Source organism: Mytilus californianus, unplaced genomic scaffold, assembly GCF_021869535.1.
Source record: "Mytilus californianus isolate M0D057914Y unplaced genomic scaffold, xbMytCali1.0.p SCAF_1, whole genome shotgun sequence".
NCBI lineage: Eukaryota > Metazoa > Mollusca > Bivalvia > Mytilida > Mytilidae > Mytilus > Mytilus californianus.
Genome location: NW_026262581.1, coordinates 99,990,050 through 100,005,375, shown reverse-complemented (window position 1 = coordinate 100,005,375; position 15,326 = coordinate 99,990,050). Strand labels below are relative to the sequence as shown.

Sequence of the window (15,326 nt, the reverse complement as noted above, 5' to 3'; positions counted from 1 at the left end):
CAAATATATTTGCTGTGACATCATTAATATTAATTAAAGAATTTTTTTTAGAAGTGCATTTTTTTTTTTTTTAAAATACGTAACTGACATTGTGATGTACATTCAATTACTATATCCTCTTTAATAAGGTTCATACATTTTTTTTAAACATCCATCACAGCAGAACTAAAAACAAAGGTTGTTATGTTCAATTTTTTTTCAAATTAAGGAATGTTTATTCTTGACCTTTGACCTAAATTTAATAAAATTGCAATGAACGACTTTTTGACGGGTGCATGAAGATTCTTTTTTGAAAAATGACCCTCGACTATTATACTCTTTCCGATTTAGAACTGATCATATTGTATATCTATTTGTTTTTTTAAGTCTTTGGGTTGTTGTAATACCCCAATACCCCTTTTATTTATGTTTATAATCTGATTAGCGACTTTTAATGGAAAATAGTGGAGGAAGCTTGGATATAAATATAAAGTAATGTAATGATATGTGAAGAGTTCTGTTTTTTACTTATCCGCAAGCTGACGATAAAAATACTATGGAGTCCAAAAGTAAGTAAGTAAGTAAGTAAGAAAGTAAGAAAGTAAGTAAGCATGTAGTCCAAATAATGTCTACAGTAAGTAAGTCAGTAAGTAACCATGAAGCCAAAATAATGTCTACAGTAATTAAGTGAGTAATAAAAGTCAGGAGCCTGTTGTTCAGTGGTTGTCGTATGTTGGTGTGGTTCATACGTGTTTCTCGTTTCTCGTTTTTTATATAGATTAGACCGTTGGTTTTCCTGTTTGAATTGTTTTACACTAGTCTTTATGGGGCCCTATATAGCTTGCTGTTCGGTGTGAGCCAAGGCTCCGTGTTGAAGGCCGTACTTTGACCTATAATTGTTTTCTTTTTACACATTGTGACTTGGATGGATAGTTGTCTCATTGGCACTCATACCACATCTTATTTATAAATACTTTATTTCAAGAGGATAGTACAGTTAGCAACAATAAAGCAAATCTTCTCTTTGTTTATTTTGAAACTGTACGACCATCAATATAAAAATAAGGAGATGTGGTACGATTCCCAATAAGACAACTATCCGTTAGAGTTCAAATGACTTGGAAGTAATCAATTACTAGTATTGGTCACCGTCCGGCCTACAATAATGAGAACAGATATGACGAACGTGAACCAACGACAACCACTGAATTACAGGCTCCTGACTTGGAACAGGCACATCAAGTATGTGGCGGGGTGAAACATGAATGTGAGCATTCAACCCTCCCATTACCTGACACTGTGGTGTAACAGCACAACATTAGAAAAAACTGTAAAAGTGGCTCAACTCAATAGATAGGTACGGAGCAACAAAGAAAAAACAACTAACATTACACAATAGACACAAAGCACCGATATAAGAGTATTCACAGTTACTGAAAGCTAGTTCAAAGCCAATTACCACACCATTATGATAAATAAATCATGATCTCCCAGACAATGCATACTGATTTATTTTATGTAAGACAGATGAGTGAACAGCTGAAATCAATTCGTCTTTGTATTATTTTCAATAGTTTACAGACAATTAAGACGTTCGCCAAATTACTTTCTTGCTTTTTTATTCTTTTATTTCAGTGCATTTCAAGTTGAAATAATCAGTTATACAAAATATACCGTTTTCCGGCTAAAAAAGTTCATGGTGAACGAACAAGAAAAAAAGCTTCGATGTCTGATGACGTCACTAAAAGTTTACCAGATCAACCGGAAAAACCTTACCATACAGTTTTTGTTTAATTGGATCTATATAAAGTTCTGAGATATTCTTCCAAATAAAATCTTCATATAGCTTCATTTAATGAAGGAGTAGAATTTGTGTCAATATGATTTATTATTGTAAAGGGTATGACAAGAAGAAAATGAACTAATTTTTTAATCTGCTTTTGCAGTAGTCTATATTTATCCTAAATGTGATATAAAAGGGATGTAAAACCTATGTCAATGGAGGACGTCTGCTTAGCTTTGCGGGATGTATAAATACGCAGTCCCGTTCGTTTAGATTGGGGATGTTAAATCCGATGCCTCGTGTAGGGGGAGTGTCAAGCTTTCTGTACGTTTAGAGAGCTTGTGACAACTCTTTTAAGCCTGTTACAAGGCATAAAATCTGTCCCTATCCAACATACTCTGATTTTCAAATATAAGTCTAAAGTACCCGGCCTACACCCGATTCAACCTCCTTGGCAGTCCCGCCTATTGTAATAATATAATATAATAATCGATTGTTTGTTCTCGTCCTTAATATGCATGAAATATATACCACTAGACGTCAATTAAGCAACAATCAATCATTAACAGTAACAACAAATAATTTGATTGTCCATAAAATCTTTAAATGATAGCTCGCTTTCCTTAAAAGAAAATATTGTTAACTTCTCTCCACATTTTTTTTTTTAACTATTGATACATTCAAAACAACAACCTTTCTTATCCACTACTGTAATATCGCTTGTCGCTTTGTTTTAAGCGATACAATAAAGCATAGAGAATAAATAAATTGAGCTCTCTAAAAGTAGTTTTAATTTTATAAAAGGGGGGAATAATCTAGCAATTGATGTGACCGGAACTAAAACATCGAACATGTTAATTGCTAAATACATAAGTTCAATGAAAGGTAACTCTAGCTTGTATTTTTCTACAGTTGCATATTTCATCCTGTAATAGTCCGGTAATTTTCGTATACATTTATGCGTCACAGTTTATTTTGGTGTCATTTTTGCGATCCGCGCCGAATCCCGTCAATTCCGGTGAAAAACATAGACTACGACTTTTTTTTATTTCGAGGAGTTCGTGGCTTAATTCTTCATTTCTTTTGAGTTATGTTTTATTAACCATCTTTAATTCCCCTTTTTCTTCTTTTTTGTTGTCATGTTGTTGTCTGTCTTTCCTCGATTTATAATTTTCGCTTGCTCTTGTGGAATCTACTAATTTCTATTCACATATCCTGAGTTAAGTCTGCCATAAAAAAGTACTTTAACTTTCATGGGTGCTACTAGTGAAACAGGAACTTCTAACTCTATCCTTATAACATTTTTTACTGCGATAGCGATATACCAGCAAAGTCTATAGAAATCTAGTCAACTTGACATATTTCGTTCGTTTAGTATTACGGGATGAACGAAGCAGCCTTATAAAGAAATGGGGGGGGGGGGGGTTGGGTTAAATTCGATGCCTCTTTGTAGAGTGAATGTCGCACTGTCTGCACGTTTTTGAGCAGGCTCGTAGGCAAGATACTGACAATATCCAGCATATGATCTTTTTTTTCATTGATAGTTGAAATTCTCGGTGTCGAACACTTTGCAGAAAGTACCTTTTGAATATAAATATTGTATTTTGTTCTGAATACTAGTATGCATCATTTACCACTGCACTTTGTTTCTGTTTATCAGTGTCTATAATAATTCTAAAACTAGAGGCAATTGAGTTGTGTAGTACTGGAATATCCAAGGCAAACTTATCACACGAGTTCTCTTAATGACTGAATGATTCATACGATGATCCATGTGAAAAATATCCAGTTAAAAGGTTTTTTTTTTCATCGTCCGGAACTCTTTTCACAAACAAATCCTATGCATTGAATAAATGGTAGGTTACTCTTAAATGATCACAACGTAGGAGTATTTTTCTCTTAAGATATTTTGTGAATTAACCCCATCGACTTAAAGTTTTTACAATAAAAATCCAAATGTGTATATGTATTTTTCGATTATTTAATGATATTAGCTCTGAACATTTATTATTCTCTAAAGTGAAACTGTTGTGTGTGCTGATATAAAGAATATTTCAAACAAATTCCTTTAAAGTTTTGTGAAAAAGATTTTCATTTTATGTATCGAAATGTGTAAGTGTTTATTTAAATCCCCACTGGAGGGCCTCTGACAGACTGAGTGAGCGTAAAATCATTGTTATCGCTAGCCGATGACCAACAAGTCAAAGGTAAGGGGACGACCATTTGATATTCTGGGGGGGGGGGGGGCAGGAGGATTTTGAAAATAAATAACTCAGCCTTAATAATCACAAAAATAAATGGTTTGTTCTGTGGTAGTTTGAAAATAAATTACCTGACTTGCAATGTGTTGAAAATAAATTACTCAGCAGGTCTAATAGAAAGTATGAGATGGCACCAGATTCTTCATAAATTCATCTTTTTTCCAAAAAAAAAATCGGGAAACACTTCCCATATCTTTTAATAATAAAAGTATAAATATTATTTAAATATACTTGAAATGTCAGAAAATTGGTTTCATTTAACTTGAGGTTAATTGTCTCAGGAACACTTACCTCACTTTTATTAAATCAGGGCCGTAACTACATTGAGACAAATGCCTCATGTAGGAAATTTCAAAACCAAACGCTTGTCTCCATATCAAATTGTGTTCACCGTGAGTGCCTTTCAAGAAGCAAGTTCTGTTCTCCCTCAGACGAAGCCCCCGATTTTTCGGGATCAATGTTTCTTATTTATTTGTCTTTTGTTCATTGATTGCCCTTCTGTATTCTGTTAGTGTTGCATTCATTTTGTAATTTAGTAATTTTATTATTAACTTGATCATGAGTTTAAAAAAACACAGCAGCCACAGACTTAACTATGTGAATTACATTTTTGCTTTATCATGCATATTTGTCTTTTGATGTTGTTCCTAGAAACTTAAGTCTTACACTGAATCTATAATGTGATTTTGCTTTGAGACCAAAATATTGTCATAAAATTATTAAAACAGAACTTGCATTTTCAGTTTAAGAAAGGGTCTGGGGAACACCCAGAAGGCATGATTTTGCATCATTTGTTCTATAGCTTCTTGGGCCTTCAGCGGTTCAAAAACCCTTCAAAAAAAATTTTGCCTCGCTCCACTCGGCAAAACATGTTTGCCAATACTTTTAAAACAGCCTTAGTTACAACCAAACTTTAATACTGGGTATGTATGCAATACATGTATATGCATTGGGGAATATAGAAGAGTCATTTCTGCAGAGGATAATAATTAATTCTGATTAAATGGTACATAATGACTTGACTATACATGAATTATTTATAATAAACAAATAATTTAAAAATTGTATGTTTTCGAATATTATAAATATAGTTGTGAAAATAAATAATCAGTCCCTTGCTTTAATGAAAATGAAAAATCTTGCTTCAATAGTGCAGAAAATAGATAATCTGTCCTCTTAGTTTACAAAAATAAATAACCGATCCAAAACAAATCCTCCTGGCCCCCCAGAATATCAAATGGTCGTCCCCTAAATGATTCAGTATTATTAACAACAAAAGTACTACGGTTGTCCACACTGTTACGGGAATACTTCTATATGTATTATTTTTGGTCTTTTAACGTCCAATGTAATATACAATAAGCTGCAAAGTCCAATAATTTTGTTTTCTGACAGGATGATATTTCCTTAGATGAACGAATTTGTTATGTGAAAATGGTATGTCAAGTGATGTGAAATGTTTTGTTACATGCATTAACTTCAGTGAAAAAAGTTAAATGTCTTAAAGTCAGTGATATGTTTTATTAGATTATTGGTTTTGGTGATCTGAACTGTTTCGCTAAATGTATTATTTTCGCTTAAAAAGAAAAAAGTATCAATTTTTATGGGCATATAAATATTTATTCACAAATATATTTGCTGTGACATCATTAATATTTTAAATTAGAGATTTTTTTTCAGTAGTGCATTTTTTTGTAAATAAAAATACGTAACTGACATTGTGATGCACATTCAATTACTGTGTCCTCTTTAATAAGGTTCATATATTTTTTTAATCCTACCATCACAGCAGAACTAAAAACAAAGGTCGTTATGTTCAATTTTTGCAAATTAACGAATGTTTATCCTTGACCTTTGACCTAAATTTATATATGTTTTTTTAAGTCTTTGGGTTGTTGTAATACCCCAATACCCCTTTTATTTATGTTTATAATCTGCTTGGATATAAATATAAAGTAATGTAATGATATGTGAAGAGTTCTGTTTTTTACTTATCTGCAGGCTGACGATAAAAATACTATGGAGTCCAAAAGTAAGTAAGTAAGTAAGAAAGTAAGAAAGTAAGTAAGCATGTAGTCCAAATAATGTCTACAGTAAGTAAGTCAGTAAGTAACCATGAAGCCAAAATAATGTCTACAGTAATTAAGTGAGTAATAAAAGTCAGGAGCCTGTTGTTCAGTGGTTGTCGTATGTTCGTGTGGTTCATACGTGTTTCTCGTTTCTCGTTTTTATATAGATTAGACCGTTGGTTTTCCTGTTTGAATTGTTTTACACTAGTCTTTATGGGGCCCTATATCGCTTGCTGTTCGGTGTGAGCCAAGGCTCCGTGTTGAAGGCCGTACTTTGACCTATAATTGTTTTCTTTTTACACATTGTGACTTGGATGGATAGTTGTCTCATTGGCACTCATACCACATCTTATTTATAAATACTTTATTTCAAGAGGATAGTACAGTTAGCAACAATAAAACAAATCTTCTCTTTGTTTATTTTGAAACTGTACGACCATCAATATAAAAATAAGGAGATGTGGTACGATTCCCAATAAGATAACTATCCGTTAGAGTTCAAATGACTTGGAAGTAATCAATTACTAGTATTGGTCACCGTCCGGCCTACAATAATGAGAACAGATATGACGGACGTGAACCAACGACAACCACTGAATTAAAGGCTCCTGACTAGGAACAGGCACATCAAGTATGTGGCGGGGTGAAACATGAATGTGAGCATTCAACCCTCCCTTTACCTGACACTGTGGTGTAACAGCACAACATTAGAAAAAACTGTAAAAGTGGCTCAACTCAATAGATAGGTACGGAGCAACAAAGAAAAAACAACATTAAACAATAGACAGAACGCACCGATATAAGAGTATTCGCAGTTACTGAAAGCTAGTTCAAGCCAATTACCACACCATTATAATAAATAAATCATGATCTCCCAGACAATGCATACTGATTTATTTCATGTAAGACAGATGAGTGAACAGCTGAAATCAATTCGTCTTTGTATTTTTTTCAATAGTTTATGGACAATTAAGACGTTCGTCAAATTACTTTCTTGCTTCTTTATTTTTTTATTTCAGTGCATTTCAAGTTGAAATAATCAGTTATTCCTTAGTCACGCGATTGATCATGTGATTCATGCTACATCCCCGCAAAAAAGACACTAGTAAATCTTGTAATCTCTATTGTACAAAATATACCGTTTTCCGGCTAAAAAAGTTCATGGTGAACGAACAAGAAAAAAAGCTTCGATGTCTGATGACGTCACTAAAAGTTTACCAGATTAACCGGAAAAACCTTACCATTCTATATAAAGTTCTGAGATATTCTTCCAAATAAAATCTTCATATAGCTTCATTTAAAGAAGGAGTAGAATTTGTGTCAATATGATTTATTATTGTAAAGGGTATGACAAGAAGAAAATGAACTAATTTTTTAATCTGCTTTTGCAGTAGTCTATATTTATCCTAAATGTGATATAAAAGGGATGTAAAACCTATGTCAAAGAAGGACGTCTGCTTAGCTTTGCGGGATGTATAAATACGCAGTCCCGTTCGTTTAGATTGGGGATGTTAAATCCGATGCCTCGTGTAGGGGGAGTGTCAAGCTTTCTGTACGTTTAGAGAGCTTGTGACAACTTTTTTAGGCCTGTTACAAGGCATAAAATCTGTCCCTATCCAACATACTCTGATTTTCAAATATAAGTCTAAAGTACCCGGCCTACACCCGATTCAACCTCCTTGGCAGTCCCGCCTATTGTAATAATATAATATAATAATCGATTGTTTGTTCTCGTCCTTAATATGCATGAAATATATACCACTAAACGTCAATTAAACAACAATCAATCATTAACAGTAACAACAAATAATTTGATTGTCCATAAAATCTTTTAATAATAACCCGCTTTCCTTAAAAGAAAATATTGTTAACTTCTCTCCACATTTTTTTTTACTATTGATACATTCAAAACAACAACCTTTCTTATCCACTACTGTAATGTCGCTTGTCGCTTTGTTTTAAGCGATACAATAAAGCATAGAGAATAAATAAATTGAGCTCTCTAAAAGTAATTTTATTTTTAAAAAAGGGGGAATCATCTAGCAATTGATGTGACCGGAACTAAAACATCGAACATGTTAATTGCTAAATACATAAGTTCAATGAAAGGTAACTCTAGCTTGTATTTTTATACAGTTGCATATTTCATCGAGATGAACGAAGCAGCGTTCTAAAGAAATGGGGGATGTTAAATTCGATGCCTCTTTGTAGAGTGAATGTCACATTGTCTGCACGTTTTTGAGCAGGCTCGTAGACAAGATACTGACAATATCCAGCATATGATCTTTTTTTCATTTAAGAATTGAATGCTTCTTTTTGTAAATTCATTGGGGTGTAAAAGCGTTGACCGAAGTACATTTTGCTCTTCATTCTAAAAATGTACGCACGGTCAACGCTTTTACAACCCTATGAAATTACCAAAAGAAGCATTCAATACTTATAATTACATGTTTTCGCTATGATCATGAACACACGATTACTATCATTTTTTTTTCTTTTATTTACCTGTGCACTTTATTGTGGAAACGTGTGTCATCATGTATGTTACAATTCATGAAATTCATTTTGAAATGAAGAATGACGCGAGATTGCTGTTAGGCAATCAAAATAACGTATAATAATGAAACATACATCTAATGTAATTATTGATAGTTGAAATTCTCGGTGTCGAACTCTTTGCAGAAACTACCTTTTGAATATAATTATTGTATTTTGTTCCGAATACTAGTATGCATCATTTACCACTGGACGTTGTTTTTGTTTATCAGTGTCTATAATAATTCTAAAACTGTAGAAGTATTTTTTTTAAATCATGCACTTTCGACATTATGTATCTCATTGTGGTCCTATCTGTTGGTAAAGTATAGAGAAGAATATACTTTATTCAAAATTAATCGGCCAACAAGGGGCAGCATGAAAATATTCTAATTTACAATTAAACAAATACAAAAGAACACTACTGAGTGAAAGAATTACTTGATTGATAGAATATAAAGGCGAGAGAACAAATGATATGCGGTAAACGGAGGTGTAGCAAATATCAATTTCAAATATGTGATTAACTCGGCTAGGATTCGTAATCACAGTCCATAGCGCTCAAGTCATGTACGATACCGCGAATCAAAATAAACATTTTAAAATGTGGCAACTTTGAATGTTAGGGAACGACCATTTACGACCATTTAACTTCAAAAAGGGGGGGGGGGGGTATGGTTTTTTCCTAAAAGAATATTCTGATCCCCAATTTGATGAAAACAAATACTGTGGTCAAGCAGATGACCAAACAAAATCTTCTAATTCCAGATTTTCCCCATACCTTATAGTGTTAAATTTTGAAAAAAAATAATTTAATTGATAGCGTCGAAAAACTAAAAAAAAAAAATTCTGACTCAGACAAAAAACCATAACCCCCCCTTTGAAGTTAAATGAAAGCTCCCTTAATTCAAAAATTGAGAAAATTTGATACAATTCTGCTTTCTTTCACAAGTATATGCTCCTTCAAATTTGTTCTGGTATGAAACAATTTTCAAGTCAAACTCAAAAGAAAAATGTCGAAGTTTCTGTTTCGTATCGATTCTGCTCAAATAATAATATGATATTATATGTATAAAACTCTTGTATTAACAAAACAGCATAATAATACCAAAGGAAGATCTGTACTTCTAATTATACTCCATTCACAAAGAAGAAAAAAATACGATCGTTTTTCTTAATTATTTTGGATTCCATGGCGACATCTTCAGAAATAATTACAAGTTAGCATATGAAAAATGAGCAGTATTTCAATTGCTGACCTAGGTTAATATAATCATGGAAGTATATATATATAATACTTCCATGATATAATTGATTTTACCTATATGAACACCTTAACAATATAAACCCACGTGAGGATTTAAATTCGGCATTAAAGGTCGATCTTAACAAACAATAAAAGCACATGTTCTGAGTTTACGTAACTGACATTGTTTACAAACAAGAGGTAAGTTTTTCAACTTATTAAGTTATGCAGAAGTATCTTTTTAACCATTTAAATATAAAAGTAAAATTTGTACAGAATGAAAAAAATAGCTTCGATACTGATGTCTCCACCCAACAATCTTAAACGTAATGATAATCTGTAATATAAATTTGTTGTATGTTAAACATGATAAAACTCGTTTATCATTTATAAAAAAATAATAGAAATATAATGACTTATTAATTAAAGTGTATGTATAGCTAAGAAAAAGTGCTAATCGGAATTCCGAATTGCCGTTAATTTCTCAAGCTTGCAGGAGAAAATTTTAAAGATTAGAGTATTTCAGTGTCCTCTCATATTTTTAATTATGCCGAAAATTAAACCCGTTCATTCCGATGGTTCTAGTTCTAAAAAAGGCACACAATGTCTAATGGACAATATCAAATCAAAGTTTTTGCACTAAATCCAAGTTTATGATTAATTTTAAATATATTGACACCAAGTGAATTTATCTATATCAACTGTCAGTTTGACCACTTCATATCGTTCACTCTGACATTAATGTACATAGTTTTATCGTAACAAATCATATCCATGCATGGCCACATTGGACGAATTATTTGCCCTTATTTTTCGTCCATTACAATATAACAGCAAAGTTCATATTACAGGAGAGGATCTATAAAACCTATCTCTGTCGTTCTGTTTATGAAAAAGAAAATCTGACAAAACAGAAATATGTAAATTACACGGAGGTTTTCCTACAATTTTCGAACAAAAACAGTTTTTTTTCAACAATGTTCTCTCTGCGCGTGGCAAACTTTTTTTTTTGTGAAAAATTGATTTTTTTATCAATTCTTTTACACTTGATTTTGTAATTTCACGGTATAAACAAATCTATAATACTGCACAGATAGAGTACATGTGCCTTACGTGCAATGGCAAATACTACATGCATATTTAGGACTAGTATTGTTAATATAAAAGATACGTACCGTGCTTACCATGGCAATACAACTTGTGATATTAAAATGATTTACGATGTGTTACATGAAACCAATGTTTCGTTCTAAAACTTATTATTGACAAAGAATGAAATCGTTTTTAATAAATCTACTGATTTCAATTCATGTTGAATAAATTAATCACTTGCAAGATTAAAAAAAGGTGTAACTAAAAGGGGGTCAATGGTAAGAAAGAAAAATCTTTATGGTTCTAAACCTGTAATAAATCATGATAAAACTGTGTGGATATACTTCTTTCCTTTATCAAATGTTTGTTATATTGACCCAAACATTTCCCATGTTTGATTATTTCATTGCATAACTACGTTTTCTCATTCAAGTTCCAATGTAATAATTTTTATTCAAATTGCAGGTGTAGAATGGATTGGGTTTACAATGTACGGCATTTTTACCACTTAGCCATGTCAAAAGGAGGTATGTTAATTCAAAACTTCAAAAGAGTATTGGTAAATTACCCTTGATTTTTTTCTCTAATTGGTTAAAACCTGAAATTTGCACCGAAGACCATATAAAACCAAAATCTGAAAAACGATACATTGATTTTCTTTAGACAAAATGCCGATTTTGGTTAAGAATGGCCTTCTCGTTAATCTTTGATAATTACTAGAAATTTATAAAATCAAATCTTTCAAACCCATGTTAATAAGAAAGTTTTTAACGTTCGTTCGGCTGTGTGGGATGTATAAATACGCGCAGCTACATGTACGTCCGGTCGGAATGAGTACATTAAATCCGATGTCTTGTGTAGAGAGAGCGCCACGCTTTCTGCCAGATAACGAATCGTTCCAATATTGCGATAACTCTTTGAGGGATGCCTGCACTATAGCCTTGGGTACGAGACCACAACTGGGATGAGCTGTCACGGGGAGGCGCTGCAGGGGTCTTGGCATTGTAGAGGCTATGCACTCGACTTTTATCCGTCTAGTAAATTTACTTGCTAGAACTTTGGCAGTGTTAGTAAAGTTTAACTTTCTTTTCGTACAGCAAGTACATTAGCCAGTGATAGTAAACTTTCTTTTCGTACAGCAGGTACATAAGCCAGTGGGAGTAAATCGTCTTTTCGTACAACAAGTTCATTAGCCAGTGGTAGTAAACTTTCTTTTTGTACAGGAAATACATCAGCCAGGGGTAGTAAACTTTATGTTCGTACAACAAGTACATTTGCCAGTAGAAGTAAACTTTCTTTTCGTACAACAAGTACATTAACTAGTGGTAGTAAACAAATCAACTATTTGGTACCATTCTTGACGCATATTGCGAAAAACTCCAGTGCATACAAGCTGAAAGTTCAAATGAAACTATGATACTGTATATTTTAGAAACGATTTAAGGAAATTTTGAAAATGGCCTTAGTGTGAAACAGTTTCAGGGGAAGCTGGTCCTACCTCTTTACATTTTGTATAATGAGAAAAGGAGTTATGAGATAAACGCCAAAAAGACAACCGAACAAAAAACATCCAGCACACAGAGGTCAACATTGTCATAGTTTAATATAAAAATAAGAAGATGTGGTATGATTTCCAATGAGACAACTCTCCACAAGAGACCAAATGACATAGAATTCAACTATAGGTCACCGTACGGTCTTCAACAATGAGTAAAACCCTTACCACATAGTCAGCTATAAAAGGCTCCGAAATGACAAATGTAAAACAAATCAAACGAGAAAACTAACGGCCTGATTTATGTACAAAATAATGAAAGAAAAACAAATATGATATACGGCAACAAACGACAACCATTGAATTACCGGCTCCTGACTTTGGACAGGCACATACAGAATGTGGCGGGGTTAAACTAGTTTGAAGGCGCACCAACCCTCCCCCTAACCTGGGACAGTGGTGTAACAGAACAACATAAGAACAAACTATAAAAATCAGTTGAAAAGGGCTTAACTCATCAGATCGATACAAAGCAGAAATACATCCAACAAAAACACAGAGTGGACGTGGCCGGGTACTTATACATCCCCACAACAAAAAGACACGAAGTACAGTGACTGACAGCTAGTTCAAAGCCAATAACAACTAATAAAGAAAATCATGCATCTAAGACTAAAATATCATTCAGTACACATCCATCATCCAATGGTTTTAGTGTATAGACGTCATTAACAGTGAGGGAAAAACATGACCTTGTGCAATGCCAAGATACAGGTATCAACAGATTGTAGAGCCATGAATGTGCATATGTATATAAAAATAATATTTAGTTTGATTTTAATTTACTGATAACAAAATCAATATTAGTACCAATAAAAACAGTATTCAAAGATCTAATTATAGTGTTGAATTGGTAACCTTTTAGAATAAGTTTATTTAAAGTTTGTATACTTACATTTTTAATTTTATATCGTTTTATTGTCAACTATATGGATTTAACGACTTTTCAAAATTCAAGTTAAAACATTAAACATTACTCTTGTTTCCATGAAAATAAAACATGTTGTTTTGAACTAGGGAATTTACCACAGTGCTTAATGTTACATGCTGATCACTGGAAACGTCGCGTAGATAGGAATACGTCGTGAAGCAACCCAACCACTCAAAAACGCCAAAGGCACATAAAGGTCAACATATGGTCTTCAACCATGGACGAGTGTCTTTGCAATATGTCAAGGTCACGTCGAGTCTAGACAAGTAGTGATTACTTGACGAGACTATCAAGATCTGCCATCAACACCAAATTCTCTAAAGGAATCAAATATAAAGACATATTCTTTAAAAAAAAATAAAGACTAACAAGGTTTCTGACTTGATACGGCTACATGAACATATGACAGGTTAAACTGAATAGTCCTTTTTGGATCTCAACCTGTCCCCCTTAAATTTATTTCAGTGGTTTAACAAATGGTTACCGAACACAAAAAAAAGATATGAAAAAGCACTTAAATCTATAATACATGTACGGGTATTACTGACAGCAAAAACACAGGTACGAATGAAAATAATATGCCGTATAAAGAATGGTAGAAGTTACTGAAAGTCAGCTCAAAGTTCTTGACTTGTTGAAATAGAAACCTTGTCGTACCACTCTCTATCGGTGGCTGAACTTCCAAGTAGATTTCATAAAGCAGCATCATGAATAGTACAGAAAGACATGATCTTGTGCAATGCCCAGAGTAAAATTGTACACAATTACAGAAAAAAGAAACATTTCAGTAAAATATGCCAATATAGATTAACCCCCTCTTTAACACCACATTCAACTATGAAAAAATCACTACAATTATAACTTATTATAATCAAAAAGTATATTTAGCCAAAAAAGAGACTTAAAAATAAATTCTTAATTTGCTAGACTCGATTAATCATTAATATCACAATAAAAAGACGTGGGAGATGGCATTTATATTTCATTCCTCCAAGTGGAATCATACTTCCACAATAAATCCTTATATTTGTAATAATATTTCGTGAAAGTCTTGACCAATTTTATGACACAACATATATGTATCCATATTTAAGATATTTAAAGCAATCGCTGCGGAAATCTGAAAAGTAACTGCAAACACGTGCATGTCGTTCTAACTGACAAACTGACAAATAAACACTCCATAAGAAGTTGTTTTATGTTAATATTATTGTTGATTTTCTATTACCATTTTACTTTCCAGACCCTAGGGTTAATGACTGGCTACTGATGGAAACACCAATTCCTATCGTGATAATTTTTATATCATACTTACTCATGGTTAAATTTGGACCCAGGCTGATGGAGCACCGGAAACCGTTACAGCTTCACAATGTTCTGATCGCTTACAATCTGTTTATGGTACTTTTATCAGCGTACATGTTCCATGAGGTAAGAATGCGTTATACATACATGGGGATTTTTTAAGAAATAATATATATATTGATTCTATCACGTAATCACGTTGATTACAATGTTTTTCAACTCAAGATTGTTAAATTTTCAAACTTTTTAATCAAAGGTTCTCCTAGCATTTTAAGATTTAACTATCGGAATATGGATAAATATTGTAGTAAATAGAGTAAACTGAAAGCATCCGTTTCTCTAGCGATGTAAGTGAAAATGCTTGATGCAATCTTCCAAATGTATGTATATGGCGGGATGTTTTAGAAAGAGCCTAAATTCAAGTCATTTTGGAAAGTTTATAATCCGATCAATTCAATCAACAGGTACATTTTAAACCTGTCTTTGCCAAAATATTGACAACTGTGTCTATAAAGGTTAAGTTTAAAATAAATATTTTGTTTAGTTCTAGAATACTTACTTGTTACTAGA

The 15,326-nt window shown here is 32.8% G+C and overlaps 1 protein-coding gene across 3 annotated transcripts in view; it reads left to right on the top strand.

Moving 5' to 3' along the window:
- The window catches only part of LOC127727454 (elongation of very long chain fatty acids protein 4-like), a 29,510-nt gene that overhangs the window by 6,777 nt on the left and 7,407 nt on the right, over positions 1-15,326 (top strand). The window contains exons 1-3 of one of the 3 annotated variants that reach the window (XM_052234770.1): positions 6,028-6,055; positions 11,431-11,492; positions 14,695-14,882. In XM_052234770.1, the coding sequence (XP_052090730.1) occupies positions 11,438-11,492; positions 14,695-14,882 (243 nt within the window). In that variant the 5' untranslated portion in view covers positions 6,028-6,055; positions 11,431-11,437. Of the gene's footprint in view, positions 1-6,027; positions 6,056-9,686; positions 10,075-11,430; positions 11,493-14,694; positions 14,883-15,326 lie in introns of those variants that run through there. The other 2 variants (XM_052234768.1, XM_052234769.1) reach the window with 2 other exon arrangements.